The following is a 27497-nucleotide window of genomic DNA, read 5'->3' as shown; positions in this document are numbered from 1 at the left end:
TACACTCAGCATTCACATCATTGTAGTCAGGTAGGAGAGCTGCAGAGAATGTGGAGGGAAAGTTAAGGACATGGAGCTTCTCATTTCTAATGTCCCAACACACACTCAACGTCAACGCAAACACACACATGCCCACCACAAACACACATACCCAGACACACCCCACAAAAACACATACTGTATACAAACACACACCACATATTTTTTTTACTGTAATGAAAATTAATATTGTTTTATTGTTCCGCACCGTTGTTATTCTCTGATTTATGAGAATTTAGTGTTGTGCCAGCTGTAATTGTTACAAATGAGTGATTGTGTGTGTGTGTCTATTTGTATGTTAATATGTTGATTTCGGTCTTTTTCTGTAGAGTGCACATTTGGTCATCGGGCACTTTCTGTTTCAGGTTCAGCTCATTGATTTAAATCAGGGAGGCCTGACAGAATGCATTTCACACTCCCGCACACTTTCAATTCCCATGGACTATATTTTGGGAATATTTTGTGCAGAAAGAAAATTGGGCTTTCCAAGTAGAGGTACTGTTTTACGTGGCGTAGTGACACAACAGCACTATCATTTGGTGTAGTGGGCTGATCTAGTTGTATGCATGGATGGATACTTCACTGCCAGCTGAGACAGAGAACATTAAAGTAGAAGCAATCAGTTGTCCCAAAAGATTTCATCTGTTGTCCAGAGGCACACCAACAAATACAGTGACTGAAAACTAAAAGTAATAATGCAAAAAAGAATGATAACCATTATGACTATTAATGCTTACATGTGTACAACAGCACTGTGTTGTCAGTAAGACTTCGTGTCTTCGCTGTAAGGTCACCATATGCACTACGTTACTCATCACAAAAACTAGCGTGAGATTGCCATGCACATTTTTGCCTCACCATCTATGTAGCAGAAATCTCATACTGCGTAAAATGTGCCACTGAAATTCTTTTAATTTTAAAATATTCCCAAAAAAGCCCAAAGCTTGTCAAAACAAAACTGGTAAGTACTCCATATGGAAGTAAAATTATACGTATTAGGGTATTATGAGAAAGGTTAATGAGGATATAATAATGTTATAGTATTACATGCAGTAAGATAATCCCCACCATTTTCATTATCAGTAATGGGAAAACCATTCCAGCATAACACAAATCTGCTTTACAGTGAAGTTTTCAAGACTGTTATCGACATAGAAAAGGGTTAGTTTTAAATATGTTTGAAATAAGGTTCCATTTTAATTTATTTACACAAACAGCAAATACAGTAAATGGACTCCTGATAAAAATGTGCATTTTGTACTTTGTATTAGAAGTGGCAGATAAGCACGGAAACATAAATACTCCTTTTGGCTCTAGGAGCTCATTACATGCTGTTCATACATCTTTAGGAGCAACGATTCTCCTTTTCCACTTCTGTTAAAGAATCACTCGTAATTAGCTGCTTTATGCAGCTGCTCTTGGAGGAGAAGGTCAGGCATCCTTTGAATTATGTGGCCATTGTGTCTCTCCAAAAAAATACAAAACCTCTCCAATCTGTTGAAGTTCCACTGAGGTGTTCTTGTCTTTCTGAAAGCAGCAGCAGCCTGTGACTTCCGATCTGTGGTTTCTGCATATTTTTCCTCAGAAGTTCCCATTCCCTGCCTAAGCCTGTTGATGTTCCTCTACGATTAAACAATTAAAGATGCAAGCCTTAGGGAGAGGCACTGCATCGGTAATTATCATTTCTTTTGTGCTATGTTTGTTTGTGATCTTTTCCTGTGGGTGACATATTCAGTTGGCATCTTTCCTTGCTTCCATTTGATGAAACGATACAGTGAGACGGGCCATTTTAACTTTAACTTTAAAAACTTTTCGCAGTAATGCTAGCATTGCGTCTATGCAAGCTTGGTCTCTGTTTTTCCACAAAGTTGTGTTTTTTATCACCTATTGTAGTTCTTACCAGTACCATTAAATACTGTCAAACACAGCTATTTTTTTCAGCTGACTTTTCAATTTTATAATTGACCTCTTCGGTGCATTTGGATTTAGTTCTTCAAAAGTTTAAGATTTCAAGTTTGTGATTGACTCTGCAGATAATGTTAAATAATTCGTTCTTAAACATCTACCCTTAAAACAGATAAATTCATCCCTGCAAGATAAGCCAGGGTTCAATTAACTATTTCAAGGACTGGCTAATTAATAGTATTGTCTACTAGTTCTGTGATGGGTAACCCTAGTAAAGATGAACAGCAAAGACTTTGTCTTCTAAAGTCATTCTGAGTTCACCGAGTTCCCTGTGCTCTTCCTGTTATAACCCTACTCCAGCATTTGGCGCCTGACCAAACAATATACATGCAAGTTTATTTAGCAAGGTGACAAAATGTCCTGCTGATGTAATATTGTGAGATAATTAACTTATCTACTCGGAATATTTTGAGCTGCCAAATGTTTCTGGCATTACTGCGTGTTCTATTGTAAAAGTGGAACTGATTTCTTTTGACATCAGGCTTGGCAAAGTGCTATTGGGGAAAAACAGTCATTTTAGCATTAAATTTATCCTTGACATGAGCCATTTTACAAGATATGGCATGGGGAGGGAGAAATAGTGCTATGCATCCCATAATTTTCGTTTCAGAGTATTCCTAGGCAAACTTCTTTACTATATGTGAAATAATTTGTGGTAACAAAATTTCTGGAAAGTCTTTAAATTCTTGTGTGGAAAAAGATGCCAGCCTCTTGTATTTCATTTTAATTATTTTATAGATGCTTGACAATCTTGTGAATATATCTAGTTAAAGTAGATTTCATTAAATTAAACCTTTATACTATATAGACAATTAAGAAATGATGTCTTTTTTATACCTTTTCATATTTTTATTTTTATAACCATTAAAATGCTCATAGCCGTTTAATTACTTGGTTATGCAGTTGTTGCAAGAGCTGTGTGTTGTACATTTCTGACTAAACAGAAATTATTCTTTATACATTATTTTAGCAATTTGCTGAAGTCACACATACCAAAGTCGAGTCATTTTGCTCTTTGGGCAGCTGGGTGTTTGAAGCATGGCCCCAGGTATTGGTTGCTTTCCATTTGCTCGCGGAACTCAGAGATCCGAGAAACGGGAGCGAGCATGTCGTCCCTTCCGGCTTCGAAACTCGGAATCTGACTCGAAAACCGAGCTGCGAGGGCAAATGGAAGGCACCATAAAGCTGAGCCCTGGTCCTCTTCCTGCATCAGTCCTTTCCTGAAAGTCACCTGACTGCACCTGTGCATTCGCCGTTCCAACACATTGGCTTGCAGGGCCACCGAGGGGGGGAGGGGGTGGTTATAAACCACTGCCAGCCCATCATCATGGCTGCACTCACAAGCTGCCCAGCCGTGATCAATTCTACCACCAAGAGCCATCATTTTTAAAACAATACATTTATGCTAATGTGATGCCACTGATTAAGCACTCTCTGGGGCAGTAAGCGAGAGTGAAAGCATAACAGAAACTTCATGACACAGCAGCTCTCACCTCAGGTATCTGAGCATGCAGTAATATGCCAACTTTTTTCGTATGAATGAAGGCCAGCATTCATATATTTCAGAGGCATATTTTAGGCCGCCATTAACGGTCGAATGGGGATAACAAAGGAATGAGAGCTGCGTGGTTTTGCTCGGTGTACGTACAGCAGTCTTCTGAATTCTGTGTGTCTGCTCCTTGGATTTTTTTTTTTTTGGTGCAGCGCCATCCCATATCACCTGGTTCAAGCCCATGGAGTTTGGCCGCTGGATTGAGGGTTGAGCTACACGGGAAAACTGACACACATAGAGGCCACAGAAGCACTACAGTGCAGAGGACGGACTACCTACCGTATGTGAAGCATAATTGCAAATCTGACAAAAGAACAAAAGAGGAGCTACCTTGCTCATGAGGCAAACTGCACACTAATCTTGCTTCTGAGCAAACAGCGATGGCGCACGTGCCTCATGCACTTCCTTTTCCTGCATCTATCCTGTCCGTCATTGTAATAGTTTACTCCACTGACCTGCAGGAACTTGTTACACCACATCATATGATCAATGGAAGCACGGGAGATATATTCCAAAGCAATTTGCTTAAATAGGCTGTTTCACAATATGTATCAGTTGTGCTCAGCTGTGCAGAAAAATAGAGAAAAGGATGTGTGTGTGGTGCAAGAGCAAGTGCCTTCGTCAGTGTGTGTATGACTGTGTATCCCAATTCTATTGTGTCAGTGTGCTACATTGTGTGAAATTTAAGTGGGAAAATCTTTTTTAATCTTCCCACCAGAGAGCTGTATGTAGTGTGTGTGTGTGTGTGTGTGTGTGTGTGTGTGTGTGTGGTCCAGGTATACCTTACCTTATGGGGACCAAATGTCCCTACAACGTGATGAATACCTGTTTGTTGGTCCCCATAAGGGGAAACTCTATTTTATAAAAATCCGTGACTGCAATGAAAAAACTAAAAAAAGCAAAAACCATTGTTCTGGTCCCCACAAAGATCTGTGAATGCGATCAAAAACTGAAAATGCCAAAAGGCTCATATTTAGTTTGGTTAATTATAGTTAGGGTTAGGGCTGGGTAGGGGTTAAGGTCATGAAATTGGGACTAGATGTCTCCCCATAAAAATGCATGGATATAATTACAAATGTGTGTGTGTGTGTGTGTGTGTGTGTGTGTGTGTGTGTGTGTGTGTGTGTGTGTGTGTGAGAGAGAGAGAGAGAGAGAGAAAGAGAGAGTGTGTTGCTCAATGCTGCCATCTAGCACCATGTCTAAGAATGGCTGTGAGATGGCTGATTCAAGATGGAGCAAGTGAGAAAGGTTTATAACTCAGAGCCAAAGTAAAGCAGCCTCATCCGGCGCAGGCAAAAGAATACATCAAGTGTATAATAAATATTTTAAAAGCTTAAACTAAAATAATACTGAGCATTTGCTGTACAAATAGTGAGAAGTAAGGAACTGCTTAGGCTAAGCTATTTTCAGGTGAAATTACAAAAACCATCTATTTAGAAAACTGAAAGTCAAACATTAAAATGTATGCGGGCTTTCGTTGCTGAAATATTGGCTTGGATTCAGCTGTGACCTTGTACTGCTCTCTGATCTATGTCCTGATCTCCTCCGTCTCCCTGAGATGTGCTGATGAATCGCCCTCCTCGTGTGTGCCGCTCTCACAGAGCGATATATCGCCCTTAAAGCTTGCCTAATGTTTTTAATGTTTTTTGATGCATTATTTATTTGTTGTGCCCTTCAGTGAAGAGAGGCAGACAGTCAAAGATAGAGAGAAAGAAGTGACTGACCTCAGTAAATGTTAAAAAAAAAAAACAAAGAAAAAAGCATCCCAAAGCTGCTTTAGAAACACAGTTTAACAGAAGAAAACATATCAGCCCCAATATTCTTTTATGTATTTTCCGATCGTTCCCCTTTTTAACTTCCTCATGTGCTTAGTTTTAGCAGATTGTTATATGGATGATATTCAAATCTACAGTACCACTCAAAAGTCTGGACATGCCTACTGAAAATTATTTGTTCTTCAACAAAATGATGACCCAAAGCACAGCACAATTAAAGGGATGGAGTGCTGGCAGCCAAGGTAGCCACCCTGTGCCCAGAACTTGTGGAAATTCCTTCAGGACTGTTTGAGAAGCATTCCAGGTGGCTACGTCCGCAATCTGGCTGAAAGAATGCCAAGGTTCTCTTATGCTATCATCAAAACAAAATGGGGCTGTTTTACAGTGTCAAAAATTTGGAAAAATTCTGTGATGTTGAACACTTCTCTTGGTCACTGCAATATTGCCTTAAGGCCTTTTACTATAAGGTGAATAACAAAAGCAAAAATAGAGACAAATGCATTAAAAACAGGTATGTAAAGTCCTTTAGCTGATACTGTAGGTATCCATTTTCTGTCAGCATGACATGGTTAATGGATGTACTTTGAGAGGTTTTGACAGCCTTTTGTTAGTGTTGTTGATGGTGCGGAGTTGCAGGTGCTGTTTAGTCCAACTTCACATAGATCTTTTTATCCATCTTAGTTCCAAAACCTTTCTTTCTTGGTTTTGGGACCAGTCTGCCACTCCAGACACATTCTTGTTAAGATGATACCTCAAAATTTGTGATGGATTGATTGATGGATTTTTTCCAAACTTTGCAGATGCAATGTAAGGGTGACGAACTGGAGAGGTCAGTGATTCTCAGACCGTGGGATGCAAGAGTATTTTCTGAATATTCTGTAATAAAGTTCATACTATTTTTTCATTACTAGCCTCCCCATTCAGCAAATTTTATTGGTATCCGTCTTTTAGTCAGTCAGCAAAATGGATCGTGGGGAACTTGGTGAAATTTTTTGTGGGGGAATTTTTGTAATGGTGGGAAACGTGTGCAAGATAGACATGTAATAATATTTTTTTTAACTGGTATTTTATCATCATCATGTCCCTTAGCCTTTGTCCTCGTCAGTGGTGGCACATGAAAGAACAGGCACAGATCTGGTGATTATATTAAAACAAGTCAAACAAAGTACTCCAGCAACGCAGGAAAAATGGCCTGACTGTGTATTCAGGCCCCAAGTTTTGTTTTCAACTGTATATATGTGTGTGTGTTCATTTGTGTGTGTCTGAAAAGCAGAATGATTAACCACGGTTAACCATTCAAAACATGAGTTCAGCAATCAGGCAAGATCAAGTCACTTGTTGGCCAATATTCCTTGTTTTTTGTGGGCAAGGCATTGGTATACTGTAAGTGAAAGAGCCAAGAGTTAAAAGACATTGATTTGTAAATATTGTTCTGGTGGATTGTTGCCAATCCTGCGTACACACTGTAAATAAACAATGTTCATTTTTTATTGTTCAATAGGAACATCAATGCAGTCATGCATTTAAGGGTGTGCTCACACTTTCCTTGTACCGTGGCCGAGCATGATTGCCTAAGTCTTTCAGGAAATCTAAGGATTAATAGTCATACCTGTCCAGTATATTACTCAATCGCTCAGTATTGAAAAATAAAATGCTGTGTCCAATTCTCGAACTATGGGATGCTTTTATATTTTCTGGACCATGTGATCTACCTGTCCTGAAGGTGTGCATTTTGGAGTAGAGCAAATATAACGACACAGTGAGGAAAAGCCATCAGATTCTGAAAAGGCTGATTGATGCAGTTTAATTCTTGGGTCGTCAGGAGATAGCATTTTGGGCATATGATGACAGTGAAAAATCTGACAGCAAAGGGCACTATAGATGTGCTTTCCCACTATGACAATCTTCTCTTTTGTTGGTGTGCTTGCCTTGCAATGCAACGTAGAGCAAAACAGTAATGTCATGCTGTGTAACCTATTCGTCACAATTGATGGCAAATGCAAATAAACTACCTGATACACAAATATGTAAATTGTAACTATAAATAACCATAAAGCATAGTTTTGTGCAAGTAAATGTAGTATCATAAAATCCATACTGTCCGTGCACTTCTGCTTCAGGCTTTGCAATCACATTTTCTTTAGAGAACAACACAAATAACTATTTAAATTTAGAGTTAATTCAAGAGCAGATTGGGAGTGTGGGAGGAGTGGGGATTAGAAAGGTGGAGTAAGTGACAGGGGTGTCCCTGGAATATATTGCCATTATAGTTTCACTATAAAACGTTCATAAGCTTTCTGCCACCACAGATTGTTATGCTCTCTCTCTGTAGGATATTATATGCTTTGATTTTCTTCTTCTGCAACCTTCACTCCAAAGAAGTTGGAACGCTGTGTGAAATGTAGATAAAAACAGAATGCAATGATCTACAAATATTGTAATATAAACCCGTATTTAATTGAAAATAGAACAAAGACATATCAAATGATGAAACTGAGAAATTCTATTGTTTTATGACACATATGCGCTCGGTTTGAATTTGATGCCAGCAGCACATTTAAAACAATTTGGGACAGGGGCGTGTTTACCTCTGTGTTGCATCACCTCTTCTTTTAACAACATTCTGTAAACGTTTGGAAACTGAGGAGACCAGTTGCTGAAATCTTGAAAGTGGAATGTTGTCCTATTCTTGCTTGATACAGGATTTTAACGGCACAACAGTTTGGAGTCTGCTTTGTCATATTTTTAATTTCATGACGAGCCAAATGCTTTCAATGGATGATTGGTCTGGACTGCTGGCAGGCCAGCCTAGCACCCGGACTCATCTACTATGGAGCCATGCTGTTGTAATACTCATTGAATGTAGATTGGCATTTACCTTGCAAAAATATTCAAGGCCTTCTCTGAAAAAGACATTGTCTGGGTGGCAGCATATATTTCCAGTATATATCATTAATGGTCAATTCCGAGATGCTCAAGCTACCCAAGTAATGGGCACTAATGCACCCCCACACCATCACGGATGCGGTGTTGATTTTACAAAAATAATTTAAAATTTTGATTCCTCAGAATACAAGACAGTTTTCAGTTTGGTTCAGTCCATCTTAAATGAGCTCAGGCCCAGAGAAGTCGGAGGAATTTCTGGATCATGTTTGGATACAGTTTCTTCTTGCATGGTAGAAGTTTCATTCTGCATTTGTGGATGTGGTGACAAACCTTCACACACAGTGGTTTTCGGAAGTGTTCCTGAGCCCATGCAGTGATTTCCACGATAGAACTGGGTCTGTTTTTAATGCAGTGCCGCCTGAGGACCCGAAGATCACGGCCATCCAATATTTGTTTCAAGATTTCTCTCACTTCTTTGAATCTTTTAATGATATTATTCAGGGTAGATAATGGGATTCCCAAATTCTTTGCAATATTACACTGAGGAACATTATTCTTAAATTGTTACACTATTAGCCCACGCAGTCTTTCCCAGAGTGGTGAATCTCTCCCCATCTTCAGTCCACAGAAACTCTACCACTCTGGGAGTCTCTTTTTATACCCAGTCATGTTACTGACCTGTTGCCAATTAACCTAATTAGTTGTGAGATATTCAACTTGGTGTTTTGTTTTAGCATCACACAACTTTCCCAGTCTTTTGTTGCCCCTGTCCCAACTTTTTTTTTTAAATATGTTCCTGGCATGAAATACAAACTGAGCATATATTTGTCATAAAGCAGTAAAATTTCTCAGTTTCAACATTTCATATGTTGTCTGTGTTCTATTTTAAATTAAATATGGGTTTATATGGTTTGCAAAGCATTGCATTTTACATGCTTTTTTGGAAACGGGGCTATATCTTCTATTTCTGTCCTTGCACACCCCCCAGCTGCTATCTGCCCATGAACAGCTATCCGGGTCGCCAAACACCTCAGTGCCCCCACCGCTCTCTCCCCCCCACAGCCACATGGCGAATGACATTATTAAAAATTGATTGGCAGCAAGCGTTGTGTGGCGCTCATGTATTATTTGAGGCTCGAGTCGGCAGGAAGCGTAGCATCTAACACCAGGGAAATGCGGCGGTAGCAGTGCTGGGAGACACACACACGCTGCAGCATGACTCTGTACCCAAACACACACGCTGCAGCATGACTCTATACCCAAACACACACGCTGCAGCATGGCTCTATACCCAAATACACACAGACACACACGCTGAAGCATGGCTCTATACCCAAATACATACCCTGCAACATGACTCTGTACCCAAACACACACAGACTCACACGTTGCAGCATGACTCTGTACCCAAACACACACGCTGCAGCATGACTCTATACCCAAACACACACGCTGCAGCATGACTCTATACCCAAACACACACGCTGCAGCATGACTCTATACCCAAACACACACGCTGCAGCATGGCTCTATACCCAAACACACACAGACACACACGCTGCAGCATGACTCTATACCCAAACACACACACTGCAGCATGACTCTATACCCAAACGCACGCAGACACACACACTCACACAAACACATGCTGCAGTATGGCTCTATACCCAAACACACCCCGACACACCCTGTGCCTGCATGCACATCTGTATATGCATGCAAAGAGTGGGTATCAGCCCTGCTGCTGAAGGGTCTTCTCTTTTTACACTCCCTTTGCTCTCCTCTCTCAGCCCTTGTTATTCTGCAATTTTGCAGTTCTGCAACTATTCCACATCAGGGTGTGAGTACTGCCACAGACTGTAACAAAAGGTATAACTCTAATAAATTAGCAAATTGACTTGATTTTTCCTCTTTCTCTCTCTCTCTCTTTGTCTCTGTGCAGATGAACAGACCGATCCAGGTGAAGCCGGCAGACAGTGAGAACAGAGGAGGTAGTTTCCTGCTTTTACTCTCATGCTACACTACTGTTGCAGTTAGAGTTGTGCCAGTGCTCTGTTGCTGTCCTTCTTGTCATGGCGCTTTACTTTTAATCCGGAGCCTGTGCGGGGGCTGACATGCTTTTCAATGTTAACAATGAAGCCACTGCTTTAAAAATCTTCCAATCACAAGTGGTCATAAGCAGTGCCAGCTTGCTCTCTTGTAACTATGCATGGCCCTAAGGGGCTGACAGCTCCTCCGTACCGAGGATGGACGTCGGGGAGGGAGAAGCCTGCTTCCACTGCCCTTTAGCTCACTGCTTTCTGAGAGCCACCGATGGATGTAATTCCCCCATGGATGGAGGCACATGCATTATATGGGGGCAGGGAGGAGGAGGAGCAAATCTCTCCTTCTGTCGCCCCACTCATCTCCCCCCCCCCATTTTTCCCTGCCTTTCAAAGTAAAGGATTTACAGCACATGCTTGACGCTGTTTCCTTGACAATGACACAGATTAAAAAAGTGCATTATATATGATTTAAATATGATGCAATTCACATTCTTGATGATCCAGTGCCAGTATAGGAGAACCATTCAATTGACTAAATGAATAATTACCAACTGGGAGGGATGTTTTTTAGGAATAAGTGGTATGAGGTGCTTGCTGGATTGCTGTCTCTCAAGACACTGATGCCTTTTTCATTCTACCACCTTTTCTGAATATAGTACAAAATCATAATTCCCAGTTGCCAACCTTTATGTAAAGAAACAAACAAAAAAAGTGTGTAAATCTTCAATTGTCCAGGTTTCAGAAAATAAATCCAGATTATATTTCAATCATGAAAAAGTACTGCACAAAAAACAGGTAACATATAAATGGTTATATTTTGAGGGATTCTGTAAATGACATAATTCATCTTAGTAATGCAAATGTAGTAGACGTACAATGGAATCCTAAAGAACAAAATACGTCAGATCAGTGTATGTGTTGTGCTCACACACAAGTACAGTACATCCATCCATCCTTCCATATGTCCACATGTATGCTATAAGTACAGTATTCATGTCCATCTGTCCATCCATTCACCCATTGTCTGTCTCTTATCTAAGGACAGGTACACTACATATGCATATGCTGTATAGCTATTTCATATTTTACAGACTGCTTTAAAACTGAAAGGCTCCTGTGCTTGAATAAATAATTCAGTTCTACTTCTGCTTTGACTGGTTTGGTTTTTTTAATTGAAAAACTCATCCGGCTGTTTCACATTAACATTAGTGAAACATGCATGATTACGGGAGACTGACTGATCAGCACACAGCAAGAACTCGGATCCAGGTTCTTTTAATTGAAATGGAGGTTTACAAATCCTCTTCTAGGTCAAAGTGTCCTCCCTGACATGGATTATCTTGTCTCTCTAATATATATCCCCGGTGAAGAAGAAGGATTCCTCCCTCACAGCTTCCAGCGAGCTGGTACCATAAGTCCAAAAATGCATCCATCCTCTAGAATCAGCCATCCTGATTCGGAATCATGCTTACTGCTTCCTAAAGCTCAGTTTCAAATGTTTTGGACAGGAATACTCAGAATGACCTTGGGTCAGTCATCGGAGCCTGGCATACATCAATACTCCTAAATCAGTGGGGCAAGCGTCTGAAGACAGGCACATTTATAGACACCAAGGGCTGCTCTTTGAATGAAGTCATTGAGGAGTATTCCTGGAGTATATCACACCATTAATTCCATCTGCTCTGTGGATGGTTTTTGCATGAACAAAACACTTTCTCCAAATCCAATTATGAGAATTGCTTGTTTAATACTGGTTTAATTATGCAAAATCCAGAGGATTTGCAGGTGGTGAGAGAGAGAGGAAGTGGATACCTTACTGAGAAATCCTCCGGGAGTCTATAAGGACCTCTATTGTGGGTCAAAGGGACGGGGGGGGATGTTCTGATCATCCTCAGTCTGTTTGGAGAATGCCTCTCCTGCTTCCCCAGCTAATCACCACATCGAGTCTGAGACACCAAAAACGGTCTGGGCATAAATTCGAACAGTCCATCCTCCAGTCAAAGAGAAGGGGAGCAGCAAGCACACTGGTGATGTCATTCCTCTGACACACATAACACAAGACAGGCGGCTCATCTGGTGTGCGTGTCGGTGCGCTCAAGAATAACAATGTGCGCATCATTGCAATTAGTACCATGAAACAATAAGTAGGTATAAATAGTACAGCAGTTTTAGGTATGCCTAAGAAACTGTAATTAGCACACTGAGCCATCCTGTGTGTGTATGTATGTTTTGCATAAATAATAAATTAAGTTTAAATCATTTAAAAACTTGGTGTTATTAATGTTCATTAAGCTCCCACTGCATTAGTCATTATTTGCATTGTTAGTATCACTGATTGGAATTTAAATATTCAAAGAACATTTCTGGCCCCTTCTAAGGAGCTTCACGATGGTCAAGAAATAATGGTAGAGGTAAGTAGGTCAGCAAGTAATAGATGGTTAGGGCAGAAATGTATCAGGTTCTGTCAGACAACCGACCCGCTAGCCACAAGGGGGGTGAGCTAACAGCTCTGGATGTGAGCTGTTTGTTATTCCCTACTGTTTTCCCAGTGCCTCTCTTTGATTCCCCAAAAACAATCCCCCCTCCCCATGACCCTGTGTTTCGGAGGAGTCCCCAGCGACAACTTTTGCCAGTCGGGGTTGGTGATACGAAACGTGAGAGAAAATACAGGACAGATCGTACTGGTTCAGAACTGGACACAGCATTTTATCTTGTAAAACGGGACGACACCAAGTGGCAACTCTAGAGTCAGCAGCAATGTGAAGCTGCCGCGACTAAATCAACCGCAGATGACTGAGACATAGGGAGAAATAAATAGAGAGGGAGCAACAGTGATGAAGACTTAGAGGGGAGGAAAAGAGAGAATGACTTCCAGAAATGAGGATGGAGGGATAGGGTGGTGAAAAAATGAAGATAGAAAGACACATCAGGGGAGCGTGAGAAAGGAATAGTTTGAGTACAAAGCGAGACTGTCCTTGCTGGCTGTCCACTGACTCCCAGAATCCCTGCCTTTATTACTTGCAGAAATTGAACATTGAGTTTCAAGGTGAGCTGGAATCACTTTGTACCTACAGGTTTTATATCGACCAGATAATGCAAGATGAAGCTGTGAACATTAGTTTTGGCTGCATTGTCCTTCTGTGTGACCATGGTTTTGTGAATATCAAGAATATGTGCAAATGACTGCAAAAAAAATTTAAATGTATAGTTCAAAAGAGATCATATTGTAACTCGTATTGTAATGTATGATTCAAATAGTACATTATGAAATGAAGATATGTCTTAATCACTCAAATCTCTGCAAATACCAGTAAGCAAATAATAGAAATAAAATTGATGTGCTGAATACTGCAAAATGATGGCATTTACTGCTGAAACGAAATTCGATAGATAGACAGACACACAGACAGAGAGAATTCTCTGTTCCCAAAGAAAAGCAACTTTAAAGCTCTTTCCAAGACTGACAAGTTTTTATGCAAACATTTTTCGAAAAACTATGGAACTGATAAAAGCGAGCACACACATTAATACCAAGTGCTGAGAGTAAAGAACGGGAAGACAGCCTAGGGATAAAATGTACACGAGACATACATAACAGCCTGACACAAAACCATTACAGCAGTTGTAATAGGAAGACAGCAAGAAGGATTATTCCAATCTTATAATAAACAGAAATAAAAGGAAATTAGCACTTTTATATCATGGGAGATTTATTGGACTAATATCCATTTAATAAGCCCTTTATGCTTATTTAAAGTAGAGCTGCATTTCAGAGTCATGCTTGATATGAGAAAAAAACTCATAAGGCCATATGAAATGCTTGAATTAAAGCAGAGTTAGGCTGTAATTCATGTGCCTAGCATGTCTTTGAACCTGAGATGGTTTTTTTTTTCTTTTTGAATTTTGGATTATTTCAGACATGCATTATGCTGCTGCATTATTTTATGGGCTGGTACAGAGGACAGTTCTATATTGTACAATTGTACAGCCTTTTTACAGCTTTGTATTTCAGTAAAGTAATCTGCACTCAAGGAAGTGTCAGTAGCAGTCGGGATACCCTTTAATCAACAGTTTTGTTCCTTGACTACATTTCCAGGGTGTCTATCATCAAAGTCACTGCTGTGACACCACCTTTGACCTTCAGTCAGGAAGTAGAAGGAATCCGAAACTGTTTATAAACTTTATACCAGTCTTGTGCAATGAAGCTGAACTGCTGTGCCTCCAGGGTTGTTATGCATTTGTGAAGTAACAAAACCGGGTCCTTTAACAGAGGGTAAAAATGGGCACACCTAACCCCAATGACTACCTCCAAGTCCCTAAAGCTAATATTATTATGCAGTAGGCAACAAAGTATCCATCCATCTTGAATAGCTTTTATGCAGTACAGGGTCATGCTGAATCTGGAGCCTGTTCCAGGCAGCACAGGCCACAAGGTTCTGAAATCCAGTCCATCAGAGGGGCGCCTAGCAATCTGTCTGTATTTCTCAAGGTCAGGCAGAAAACCCACGTTTAAAAGCTAGATATGAGCGTATCTGAGCCATTTAATCATGTAACTTATCTCCAAAAGTTCTCTATAAAATACAGGAAGTATCTAACATTCACATTTATGGCCGGCCCTAGGTCACAAGGAGCATACAAATAATTTTGATACCAAGACTAGTAGGTGATGGAATATATGTATATATTCTGTGGTATAACACATTAAAAAGATAAACAACTTGCTTTTTTCATAAAGAATTGTTAACAGTTTATCTATGTAACGTGTAATAATTGTACAACATATATCAACAGATCAATTAATTCATTGATTTACTTTTTGAATAATAGTTTAATATATTTTAAAGACGCTAACACCCTAAATAAGCACCCTAATAAGTACAGAGCATGTCCTAACATTTTTAAATATGAGGGGTAAGAAATCCTTGATACTGTTCATCCATAGAACTCATGTAGTTACATATGTAATTTCAGAGGTGACAGGTAATATGCACTTACCCATGATGTGCATGTTGACAGGCCATCCATCTATCTGTCTGTCTGTCTCTGTCTGTCTCTCTGTCTGTCTGTCTCTCTCTCTGTCTGTCTCTCTGTCTGTCTCTGTCTCTCTCTCTCTCTGTCTCTCTGTCTGTCTCTCTCTCTCTGTCTGTCTGTCTCTGTCTGTCTCTCTCTCTGTCTGTCTGTCTGTCTCTCTGTCTGTCTCTGTCTGTCTGTCTCTCTCTCTCTCTGTCTGTCTGTCTCTGTCTGTTTCTCTCTGTCTGTTTGTCTGTCTGTCTGTCTCTGTCTGTTTGTCTGTCTGTCTGTCTGTCTCTCTGTCTGTCTCTGTCTGTCTCTGTCTGTCTCTCTCTCTCTCTGTCTGTCTGTCTGTCTCTCTGTCTGTCTCTGTCTGTTTGTCTGTCTTGTACGTACACCTGCCAACTCTATATTTAATTGACTACTTTGGAGTGAAAACCTTTGATTACAATAAAAACCCATAAGAGTGTAATATGTAAGTAAAGCAAGTTTGCCTCTCAGTACCCTTGTAAAATGTCATTGAACTTACTAATCCTAAAGTTATCGTTACGATCATTACATTTACTAAAACCCAATTCAGAGAAAAGGCACCCAGCAATGGTATAATTGAACCACCTGAACATCTTAATTAGACATGACTGTAAAGTGATGTTATAGCCATGACTCTATAATCATGGGCCTTCTTATCCATGAAAAGAGAACGGTATATTTCTAAATTAATGAATAATATAGTGTTTATTGCGCATGTATGAGGTCGAGCATTCCTGCTGGTCGGACGTTGAATCTTTTCTTTCACAAAGCGTATCTGGAATTTCCCGTGACATGCCAGGCACGAGATGGAAATGCATCTTTCACAATTATCGAAACATCCAGATATTAAAGTACCAGACAAATTAATTTCTGTAATATGACTTCAAAAGGGGGGCTTACAAATGGCCCCTGACTGCTTTTATTTCCCTTTCGCACTTTTCGTGATTCCGCTGCTGAGATTAGTCTTGTTGACTTGGCAAGGACGTCCTGTCAGGAGTGAGCGGTGGCGGCAGCAGGCCCTAAACGTGCACCCAGCCTCATTAATATCCTCACCGCCCCTTATCCATCTCACCACCCCCCCCCCCCCCTCATTGGGGTGCAGCAGAGGGCCAGAGAGGGCATATCAAGCACGAAGGCGGATCATCCCAATTTACTTGCTCTCCTGGGCAGCATCAAGGACAAACGTGTGTTTAGTGCCTTTGTTTATCGCTGAGGGAAGGCACTGGCCATATGCACAAGCACAAGCATGTACACATACTGAAATACATCTTTATCCACAGCACCAAAAGGGTTAACAGCGAGTACTGGGTGAAACTTGTTCCATTTTCTTGTAATCACTTAAAGGAGCAACACAGACAGAGCTTTGCAATAGAATCCAATTACATTCAGTTGAGATTAAAATTCAAATGAGGTCCAGCTCCCAGTTTCCTTGTTTAAAAATTTAAATCAGGGAAAACGTGTCACGCCCAAACAGCTGTGTTAACACAGGGATTTTCTAGTAGCTCAGTTCCTAAAAACAGCAATAATAATTGTTTGGCCAGGACCTGTGCAAATCAAATAACGTGTTGTTCGGGTAATGTGATCTGTCAGAAAAAAACCATAGCATAAAGATATCGGTTTTTGATAATCAAAGCGTAAAAATATAATCATGTTGTTTCATGCTTTTTGAAGACTGTAATGAAAACTGAATCCTAAAGAAGATGTCAAATGAAAGCATATCATAAAAATGTTCACAGCTGTTTGACATCTCTGATAGACGTATTATCCTTGCAAAAATATTGAAATGACGTGTCACAGTCTTCTTGAAAAATAACATTCAAATTAACCTAAAACAGAGTGAGTTCAGAGCTGTTTAGGGTGACAAATGAAAAACTCCATGATTTACCTTGGTTTAGGTTCAGTTTGTTGGGTTCAAAACAAGAATAAACTTATTTAAAGGCAACACAAAGTTAATGTTATTTACAACTAGTGGTACAGTACAGTGCAGTACTTTTATTATTGCTGTAGTATTGTTATTACTAGTATTAGTTTAGAATAAATATTATTATTACTAGAAAGCAGTATTAATTCTTTCAAGTTAATGTGTGTAATGTGTTACACTAAAGCTGGCAAGTTTGCTGCAAATAAATAGAACCATTGAAATGAAATTGTACATAGTTCTCAGAACATAAATCTTTTTTTATCTTTGATGATAATAGCAGTGAACGCCGTCTTCTCTGGACTGAAGGTGGACATCCCTGAGGATTCCCCTCAGTCCTACATGATTGATTCCCAAGTTCATTTCTTGGTAATGACCCCCTGCTGTTTGTTCCAGAAGACAGAAAACTTTTTGTGGGCATGCTCAATAAGCAGCAGTCTGAGGATGACGTACGGCGTCTTTTTGAGTCCTTCGGGAACATCGAGGAGTGCACCATTCTAAGGGGGCCTGATGGAAACAGCAAAGGTAAGCAAGTGCCAGCCATCTCCGGTGCCCATATTCCCTATCAAGGGATATTCCTTATTGTTATCTCTCTTTTATCTTCTTTAAAAAAATTTTGTTGTTTTTAATATTTCTTTTTTTCTTTTTTTAATTTGACCTGTGCGGCATGCATCTCTAGAAGTATTAATGTTCATAAGTATGCATACATCCTGTGCACGTTGTCACCCTCTGCTCCGCAGGCTGTGCCTTTGTTAAATACTCTTCTCACGCTGAGGCTCAGGCAGCTATCAGCGCCCTGCACGGCAGCCAGACCATGCCGGTGAGTATAGATAGTAACAGTCACACTCTGAGGTGCTCTCATCCTCGTAACTTACTATTATAGCCATTGAATAACCGTAGCAGTTGTTTGACCAGTATTTATATCCGGACTTGGCCGTGTTAACAGCTTCCCTCAGTGGGTCAGGGGGATGCATCACCATGGAGAATAGCATGGGTGTGGCCCGGCCGGTCGTGACTAGCGCCCCGTGTGCACTCTGCATGCTCACATGCGTGTTTCTGCACCAGGGCGCCTCCTCCAGTCTTGTGGTGAAGTTCGCGGACACAGACAAAGAGCGAACCCTGCGACGCATGCAACAGATGGCAGGACAGATGGGCATCTTCAGCCCCATGGCGTTACAGTTCGGGGCCTACGGTGCCTACGCCCAGGCAGTAAGTGAAGGAGCCAGGGCTGCCCTTCGGCCTACTCCTCTGAGCCAGTCTGTTACCACCATCATCATCATCATCATCATCATCACTTTCTGCTTGCCAAGGCGTGTGAACCATTCTTCCTGCATCTGTATATTTACCAAAAACATGGGCTGCATTTGATGCTGAGTACTACACACTAAACACTTACTCAGAAAAGTAGACAGTATTGTTCTCCCACGTTCCCAAACTGGCTTTACAACAATGAGTAAATTTACTCCTCTAAACTTATTTTCAGGAAAAGGCACCATTTGTTGCACTGAGGTGAAATATTTTTAAGTGGTTTTGATATAAACAAAACACAGAATAATAATAATGATCAGATCACTTAAACTTTGTGTCTCTGTCTTCCCATATCAAAGAGCAGATTATGTGTAATGACTATAAATTTTGTTTGCCCTTTATCATGCACCTGTATAGGTTTGGTATGTGCAGTTTTTTTCCATTTCATAGTTGTGAAGTTTTCACCACTGCAGAAGTTGTGCTTGTCAGCAGAGACGAGTGTCCGTATTTAGGGCTTGCTGTTGCTATGGTGGCCTGGCAGCCTAAGCAGCTTCATACCCTGACGGGGCATTTCCGTGGACGTAACTCACCCCCCCCCTCCCTTTTTATAGCAGGTCCAGCAGCAGGCTGCGCTGATGGCATCGGTGGGCCAGGGGGGCTACCTGAGCCCCATGGCTGCTTTCGCCGCCGCCCAGATGCAGCATATGGCCACCATTAATGGGTTGCCTGCAGGACCCCTGACCCCCACCTCAGGTGCCCCCTCTCTGCCTGCAACAAGACAGTCACTTTCACTTCAGTCCCTGCATTTCTCTTTATGGTACTTAACCCTTTCTTATTTGTTCTTATCCTCTCTTTTCCCCATTTCTCCCTCTATTGTCTTCCCTTTTGTTTTACATCCTCCTTTTGTTTATTTGTTTGTTTGTTTGTTTGTTTTGTTTTCCCCTACCCTTTCTCCCATCCCTGTGTTAAGGTGGCAGTACACCTCCAGGCATTGCTCCCCCAGCAGTAACCAGCATACCATCCCCCATCAGTGTCAATGGCTTCACTGGGTTACCCCCACCCCAGGCGAATGGACAGCCTCCCGCTGAGGCTGTTTTCACCAATGGGATTCACCCATATCCTGGTGAGTTTCAATGCCCCACGGCTGCCGGTTAGATTATATCGCACTCCATGTGTATTCTCAGTGCGAGTCTGCAAAATAACTCAAAGAAATTTCCAGAACCTAAAAAGTCAATAGCAAATCCGGCACAAGAAATGTCACAATATTTGTTCATGATTATGTGTGAGAGGGATTGCACAGCTCCACACTTGGTGTTTAGTTCTAGAGAGAGAGAACCAGACATGGGAAAAGTTGAGATCTGGCTGTTTGTCTACCCTACTTGGCAGAGCAACTAAGTCTAGTTTAGTCCATATGACCATAGTAGCTCATAAGTATCAAGGCCATTTGGACATTCAATCCAAATTGACAAAACTCCTTTTAATGGCTTCTGCTTGTTCTGGGGATGCACAGTTTGATGGCAATCAGTCATGTTATGTACGCTACATCCTGACGGTCAAGTTTCTATGCTGCTGGCAGTTCTGCATTGCTTGTCGTCTGTCTGTCCACCGTGCACCACAAAGGAGGAAATGCTTGTCCAATGTCTCACAGTTTTGCAGGAGATCATATTTAGAGAGGACTCGGAGAAGGGCGACGTGGGCGTGGCCCAGCGGAGTTGTTTTGGGGTTCAGGGGAGCTGCTTCCTGTCCTCCCTAAATGAAGGTACCCACCCCCCTACCGTGCTCCCGAGACTTGGCCAGTTACTGTTGTCACCCTTCACCCATCTGGTGGTAGCATTATTGCAGTGGAGTATTGGTGTGTGGTTTTGTTTCTCTGATGTGTAGTTTTGTCCTTTTGGAATGTGCATAATAGTGTCATTCTGTTACAAATCACTATATTATCGTGGTGTGTTGTTAGTCATGTTCAGAACTGTTTTTTTATTGTCATTGTATGGCCATTTGACCATGGCATTCGCAATGTAGCTCCCGTATGTTCTAGTGACAGTTCAGGCAAGTGCATGCACATCGCTCTTTTCAGGCTAATGCTCAAGATTTAAATGATTCTGTATTGTATTGTAGCTAAGGCATCTAGATCTGCCATAAGGAAAATAACAGTTATGACTAGCATCACAACCTTAAATGAGTTAAACTGTGGATCAGCATGTGAATAAAAATAATCCAAAATGCTTGCTGTTCAACTCCATAGAGACGGAGAACTATGACATCTGTAACATCTAGTGTTTTAGTAAGAATCGGTAGCTGCAGTGCAGTGCCTGTTTGATATGTTGTGTGGAGATGTGCATTCTTACTCTAGAAGTGCATTTGGGCCAGGTTGTTGCTGAAACATTCCTCAGACCCTTTTCATGGATGCCTGTCTCACCCTCCAGCTGTTTGGGCTTTAGCTTTACACAGAGCCATAGACTAGCAGTGTATCTCACCCTCAGTCTGTTTGGGAAAATGTTGGAGAGACAGGATGTCTTGATCCCCAGCTTTACACAGAGCCATAGACTAGCTGTGTATCTCACCTTCAGTCTGTTTGGGAAAATGTTGGAGAGACAGGATGTCTTGATCCCCAGCTTCACACAGAGCCATAGTCCAGCCCGCAGGTCTCATCTTCAGTTTGTTTGGGAAGGATTGAAGAGAAAGGATGTCCTGAGCTCTATCTTCACACAGAGCCATGGACCAGCTCACCTGTCTCACCTTCCGGCTGTTTGGGGTAGTGTTGAGAAGACAGGAGGTCCTGAGCTCCGGTCTCACACAGAGCAGTAGACCAAGCCACCTGTCTCACCCTCAGATTGTTTGGGGAAGTATTGGAGAGACAGGAAGTCCTGAACCCCAGCTTCACCCAGAGCCATTGACCAATCCACCTGTCTCACCTTCCATCTGTTTGGGGAAGTGTTGGAGAGACAGGAAGTCCTGAGCTTCACATAGAGCCATGGATCAGCCTGCTGCTCTCATCCGCAGTTTATTTGGGGAACTGTTGGAGAGACAAGATGTCCTGAGCTCCAGCCTCACACAGAGCTGTAGACCAGCCCGCCTGTCTCACTCTCAGTCTGCTTCCTGCCTGTAATCTTGCTTCTCTGCCTTTCTTTCTGTCTCTGAGTAGCACAGAGTCCCACTGCACCTGACCCACTACAGCAGGCCTATGCAGGTGTCCAGCAATATGCAGGTGTGTGTTTGTCTGTCTGTGTTTGTCTGTCTGTGTGTGTGTGTGTGCGTGTGTGTGTGTGTGTGTAGTACCTGTTGGATATAGACCCTTTGTCTCTCTGTCTCAGCAGCCTATCCTGCTGCATATGGACAGATCAGCCAGACTTTTCCCCAGGCTCCTGCAATCATCCCTCAACAGCAGAGAGAAGGTGAAGAGACCTGCAGCGCCCCGTACACGCACACCCACATACATACACATGCACACACACATAAACACACACACACATTTACATACACACACCCTCATGTGAATATAAACAAACATATCTGTTTGTCTTCATTGTGAGTACCTCTAGTCCTTTGTTCCTTTCCTTTTCATCCGCCTCTCTCTCCACTGTTACTGCTGCCCATGTTTCTTTTCTCTCCTTTCCCCACTCTATCCATTTTTCTCTTCTCTACCACCTGTACTTCTCACACTATGCTCTTCTCAGTTTCATTTTCGTTTTCTCTTTCACTGTTCTGTCCTGACCCCAACTTCCCTCACTCTCTGTCTTTCTCTCTCCCTCTTTCTCCTTCTCTTCTCTGCTCTTGTCTTTCTCTGTGTCCCTCTCTCTATCCCTCCAGGGCCAGAGGGGTGTAACCTGTTTATCTACCACCTCCCTCAGGAGTTTGGGGACGGCGAGCTCATGCAGATGTTCCTGCCTTTCGGTAATGTCATCTCCTCCAAAGTGTTTGTGGATCGGGCGACAAACCAAAGTAAATGCTTTGGTGGGTAAAAACCATAAAAACCCGTAAAGACACTTATTGCACTAATAACTTTTCACTTCACTTTAGCACAGCCCGGATTTAAGCAAGCAAACTGAACGACAGAAAACCACAGGACATACTGTAGGGAAGAGAAGAATGGACAAGCCTACAGAACATGCGACCAGCTTAGATACTGATGTCAGTTTTAACGAGGGACAATTTTCAGTGTGCCAGTATAGAGTCTGCCAAAATTTTGCAGATTTCAGAAAAGTTACAGTTTTTTAACTAGCACTCACAGCTTCCAGTTAACTTCAACAATAACAGCAATGACAGCAATCTGGACCGTAAAGTCAAAGAATGCCGAAAGCAATAATAAAGCAGTGAGTCACTGTGCATTATGAATGCATTATGGAAACATATAGGAACAGAGACTCTGGGCTAAAGGAGAGGAGCAACGTTTGATTAACGTGTCAGATTTCATTCCTACCACAGATTCTGTTGTGAAATTTATTGAAGTAGTAATGTGTTATCATGTTGTGTCATGTCCCATGACATTCTGTTTCAGTATCTGTCTCCTGTATGATGAAACATGACATTAGGTTTCTGATGGGAAGATGCTGCTAATACAGTACATTCTGAATCTTTTATGAGTTGTGGAAGTAACACTTTCCAGTTTTGCATGGATGTTCCTTGAATCATTAATCAGCTTTTCAAAACAAGTATACTTACATGCTGAATATTTTCTGAATGATATGAACATGAAGGATTTTTTTATTACAATATTATTACTATTACTCGTAGTATCATTACTGTGCTGTACTATTGAAACTTCACAGGTCAATGGTCTAAAAGATAACCCCCATGCAGTATTGCGGTTGTAGAAATATGCTTTTATTCTAACCTCATTAGTGAGCAAAACTCTGGATCACTTAAAACATTTGAACTTATCATTGGAATTATAATGTTCAACATGTTTCATTTAGTTTGATCGTATTTTATGATGCATGCGTTCTTTGCTATACAGAAATCTGGTGTGAGAGTTATTTGCTGTTTTACTAGGAAAATGTATAGCAAATTTTTTGAAAACCCTGAACTCCACCCTTTTTGAAAAGTCAGATTCACAATAAGCAAGTGCAACTGTTCGCATTCTCCTTAATATTCGATTGTCATTCTACTCATGCAACTATATTAATCACTGTTATTGTGAGATGAAAATCGCTGTAGAACAGATGAAAAAATTAAAATATGGCACTGTACTTAAGTTAATGATTAATGCTGTTAATCACGCACTATTTTTCAGGTGTTAATTTGATCATCTTTTGGAGTCAATGAGTGTTACATTTACCCATTTACACCAACAATAAGGGTTTTTGTTTGCACTTGAGGGCACTTTTCAAAGAGTAGAGGGGTGATGTGCATTCATATAGCTACACATTGGAAAGTATTTGGGTGTTGAGATATATATATTTTTATCATTATTGCTATTGCTTCTGTTTTTTACTGTTCTTGCATTATTCATCTGTAATTTGGAAGCCAGTAAAAATACATTTATAGATCTGATGAGTGACCAAGCAATTAATAATTATGATTTATAAAATATGTATATATTTATTTATGCATGCTAAGAGAAGCAATATAATATAATTTAATGTAATGTTGTGTAATAATGAACATTATACACTGTGTTCCATTGGGACATCAGATTAATGGATTATTTTATCAGGATTTTTTGCAGTATAGGTGTTTTGCAGGTCAGCCAAACAAGTCACCTTTAAAGACATTAAGTCACTAAAGTCATTGATTTATGAGTGAATATGATGTATCATTTGTTAGCAGGGCGTCATAAAGCCCAGCAAACATAAGCCCCTAAGGCTTAAAGGGTTATTGTTAAGTTGATGAACCTGAGTATTGTGCTTAATGAGGGGCTGGAATCCCACATCCTGCCAGATAGGCAGGTTGGTGTCAGGGTAACAGTGTACTGTGCTTCTAATGTGCTGTGAATGTCATGTGCTGTGATGGTGACTATAGGCCACTGACTGGATATAATGCAAGGCTTCATCATTTATTGCTTCATATCCTTAACACTGATTATGTACAAAGCGAAAGAAAACCTGATTTTAAAATTAAAATGACCATTGTCTTTTTCTCTCTTCTCTTCACCACATGTTTTCTGTCTTTCTTTTGGTTTCTTCCTGACTGGTATTTAATTTTTTCTTGTTTTTTTTTTCTCTCTCTCTTCAATATTCCCTTCACCTCATTTCTTTGTCTCCATTCTTCTTCCTCATAAAACTTTTCTTGCATATTCCATACTTCTCTTCCTCATCCTTTGCGTCTCCCCACCTCTCTCCCATTATCTCTGTCTCTCCGCCCCTCCCCCCGATTCTCCGCTACACTGTGGACCCGCAGGCTTTGTGAGCTTTGACAACCCTGCCAGCGCACAGGCTGCCATCCAGTCCATGAATGGGTTTCAGATCGGCATGAAGCGGCTTAAAGTGCAGCTAAAGAGGCCAAAAGATGCCAACCGGCCCTATTGACCCCGAGTGACACCCATCCTGGGGCACATTACTGCCAGAGTACACAGGGACAGACAGGTGGGCCTCCTGCTAATTTGGTTACCTGTTTCTGGCACTAGTGCAGTTTATTTAGGGTATGATTGTGAGTAACTGAAACGAAATGGAAGTGGTAGTTTTCAATTAGATCGTCTGGCTACAGAATGAGGGCTTGTCATTCCTGTACCTCAAGTTACAGTTTAATTGTGAGTGTTGATGACTCTTCATGCAGCAGTCATTGGGATCCGACTTCCAGCCATATCCTTTGGATGCAGGATGGACTATATGGTGTTTCTGATGTTTTCGGCAGAGGTGGAGATTTCAGGTCCAGAGAGTATAAATCCGGACCAGGATTTTGTTTCAACCAACTAGTTGAGTATAAACGGTCACAGTCACAGAGTACTCAACTGGTTGGTTGAAACAAAATCCTGGTCTGGATTTGTATTACTGGTTTTCAGTGATTTATAGCTATAGGAATATCTCAGGTTAACCTGTGCATAGAACAGTTTTGCATTGTTTCAATACTATACCATGAAACATGCACTCCAACCACTCTGAACTTCTGTACATAGTGTTAGTGCAGTTCTTTGGCATCCTTGCCTAACAGAACGTTTAACCCTGGATCTGTATATGTAAATCTCTACTAAGCTGACTGCTATAGCAAAGGCCACACATCAAAATGCAAATTATTACAGCAAATGGGTATCAAGCACAAAAGGGGATTCAAATGGAAAACAGCCATCAAAGTTAGTATTTCGGTGGTTCTAGAGATCAGCGTGTACATTTAAACTGTGCAGCATACAGATTAAATTTTTTTTTTTATTCACCTAGGTTTAATGGAGCTGGTGACCACGTTGAAAACATTAAAATAAAAACAGACAACATACAAAGTACCAAAAGGGGCTGGATTTGAACTGCTACAGAAAAAGACTGAACCTGAAGATGTCAGAGAATCCAGCATAGCGAATACTACCATTGGACTGCTGAGGAGCGGGAAGAGCATCCTCTCCGCCTGCAAAGATCTCGACTTCTCTGGACCATGCAGAAGCATTCTTGCCATTTTAAAACAAAGATACAAAACAGTGTATACATATATGAATTGAATCGTGGAGCAGAGTGAAACGAAGACACTGCTGGCATATCCTGACTATACAAGAAAATGTTTAAAGGGAGATGCGCGATTGAGCGCATTGAGAAAATGACGTGATTGAGAAAATAACTTTTTAAAGAATTTTAGAAGATGTTAATAAAAGGAAAAATAACTGCTTTTCTGATAAAAAAAAGGAAACTTTTCAAAGGAGTGTGAAATTTCAGGACATAAAACTCAATGCGATTCGGGTTGGCCATCTTTACTCGGAGTGCCTGTCCGTTTCCAGGGGATGCCGCTGCTGCAGCCAGCCGTAGCAACGGTCTCCAGGGAGTCTTACCTGTCATTCCTTAGTTGTTTTAGGGACCAAAGGACCAAACATTTTTATCATGTAAAGACTTTTAAAATATTTGGACCATTGCATCTGTTTTGCTGTTTAAACACATTGAAGAGCTATGTTTAAAAAAGGCAAATGCAAGATTTCCTATATGTGTATATATGCAATGCGTATATATGCATATATACATATATACATACCTATATATTGCTGATATGCTTTTTACACTATTTTAAACTGTTGCCTGTGAGAACACTCACCACACTAGTTTACAGTCACAGCTCAATATCAGAATATTTATTTTTCTGTTCACACTTCCTTTCCAATGGGATATAGGCTGCAGGGGGAAGTTGTGACACTTTTCAGCCTCGTATCTTATAATTTGATATCTGATCATCAAAATATAATAGCATACACATGTGTACAAAGGATATGAACATTTATATTTACAGTACATATATATAAGTATATATAACAAGTATATACATGCTTAAAGTATTCATATAACAAACACATATATGAATACATATATTTTATCCATAAACCTATATGTGTGTGTGTGTGGGTGTGCGTGTGTGTGTGTGCGTGTGTGTGTGCGTGTGTTTGTATGTACATAGAACAGCTGTTGAACTTCTCATGTAGAACTGTAATTTCTTATGTAGATTTTAGCTAGATTTTGGAACAGTGCTCTGGCAAACAGCTTTTACTAAACTGGGAAGAGATATTCTGGCAGCTTCCAAATGCAGGCATTCTACTCTCTACGGAAAGTCACACACACACGCACACACACACACACACACATACATGTGTATGTGTCGTGTGTATATATGAATACCTGTACATATGTGTATAAGCTATTTCAGAATGCAGGAGGCATCTTTTCAGAGGCAGGTGTGAGAGACCCGTGCAGTGGTGGTCCCTTACACTCTGCCCTAAACATATCTTCTTCTTCTTCTTCGATCTGCATACACATACACAGAGCACTGAGACTTGCTGTATTTTAAAACTTGAACCAAAAGGAACATATCATAGGAGCTTTTTTTTTCTCCTGTAGAGATGCATGCTGGGAACCTGTGCCAGCCACCACCCGCCCCCCCCCCCCCCCCCCCCCTTCAATTGTGGCGAG

The 27497-nt window shown here is 40.9% G+C and overlaps 1 protein-coding gene across 10 annotated transcripts in view; it reads left to right on the top strand.

Annotated features, from left to right (window-relative positions):
• Window positions 1–27447, top strand: part of celf4 (CUGBP, Elav-like family member 4) — a 73935-nt gene extending 46488 nt beyond the window's left edge. Inside the window, exons 1-13 of one of the 10 annotated variants that reach the window (XM_049018639.1) lie at window positions 3723–3836; window positions 10160–10208; window positions 17617–17745; window positions 17961–18040; window positions 18286–18429; window positions 19080–19221; window positions 19439–19591; window positions 20117–20227; window positions 21611–21673; window positions 21780–21860; window positions 22276–22419; window positions 24805–24989; window positions 25779–27447. In XM_049018639.1, the coding sequence (XP_048874596.1) occupies window positions 10160–10208; window positions 17617–17745; window positions 17961–18040; window positions 18286–18429; window positions 19080–19221; window positions 19439–19591; window positions 20117–20227; window positions 21611–21673; window positions 21780–21860; window positions 22276–22419; window positions 24805–24932 (1224 nt within the window). In that variant the 5' untranslated portion in view covers window positions 3723–3836 and the 3' untranslated portion in view covers window positions 24933–24989; window positions 25779–27447. Of the gene's footprint in view, window positions 1–3722; window positions 3837–10159; window positions 10209–17616; window positions 17746–17960; window positions 18041–18285; window positions 18430–19079; window positions 19222–19438; window positions 19592–20116; window positions 20228–21610; window positions 21674–21779; window positions 21861–22275; window positions 22420–24804; window positions 24990–25778 lie in introns of those variants that run through there. The other 9 variants (XM_049018630.1, XM_049018631.1, XM_049018632.1 and 6 more) reach the window with 9 other exon arrangements.
• The last annotated feature ends 50 nt before the right edge of the window (window positions 27448–27497 follow it).

This window comes from Brienomyrus brachyistius, chromosome 7, assembly GCF_023856365.1.
Source record: "Brienomyrus brachyistius isolate T26 chromosome 7, BBRACH_0.4, whole genome shotgun sequence".
In the NCBI taxonomy this organism is placed as follows: Eukaryota; Metazoa; Chordata; class Actinopteri; order Osteoglossiformes; family Mormyridae; genus Brienomyrus; species Brienomyrus brachyistius.
This window is presented reverse-complemented; position numbering and strand designations above follow the sequence as displayed.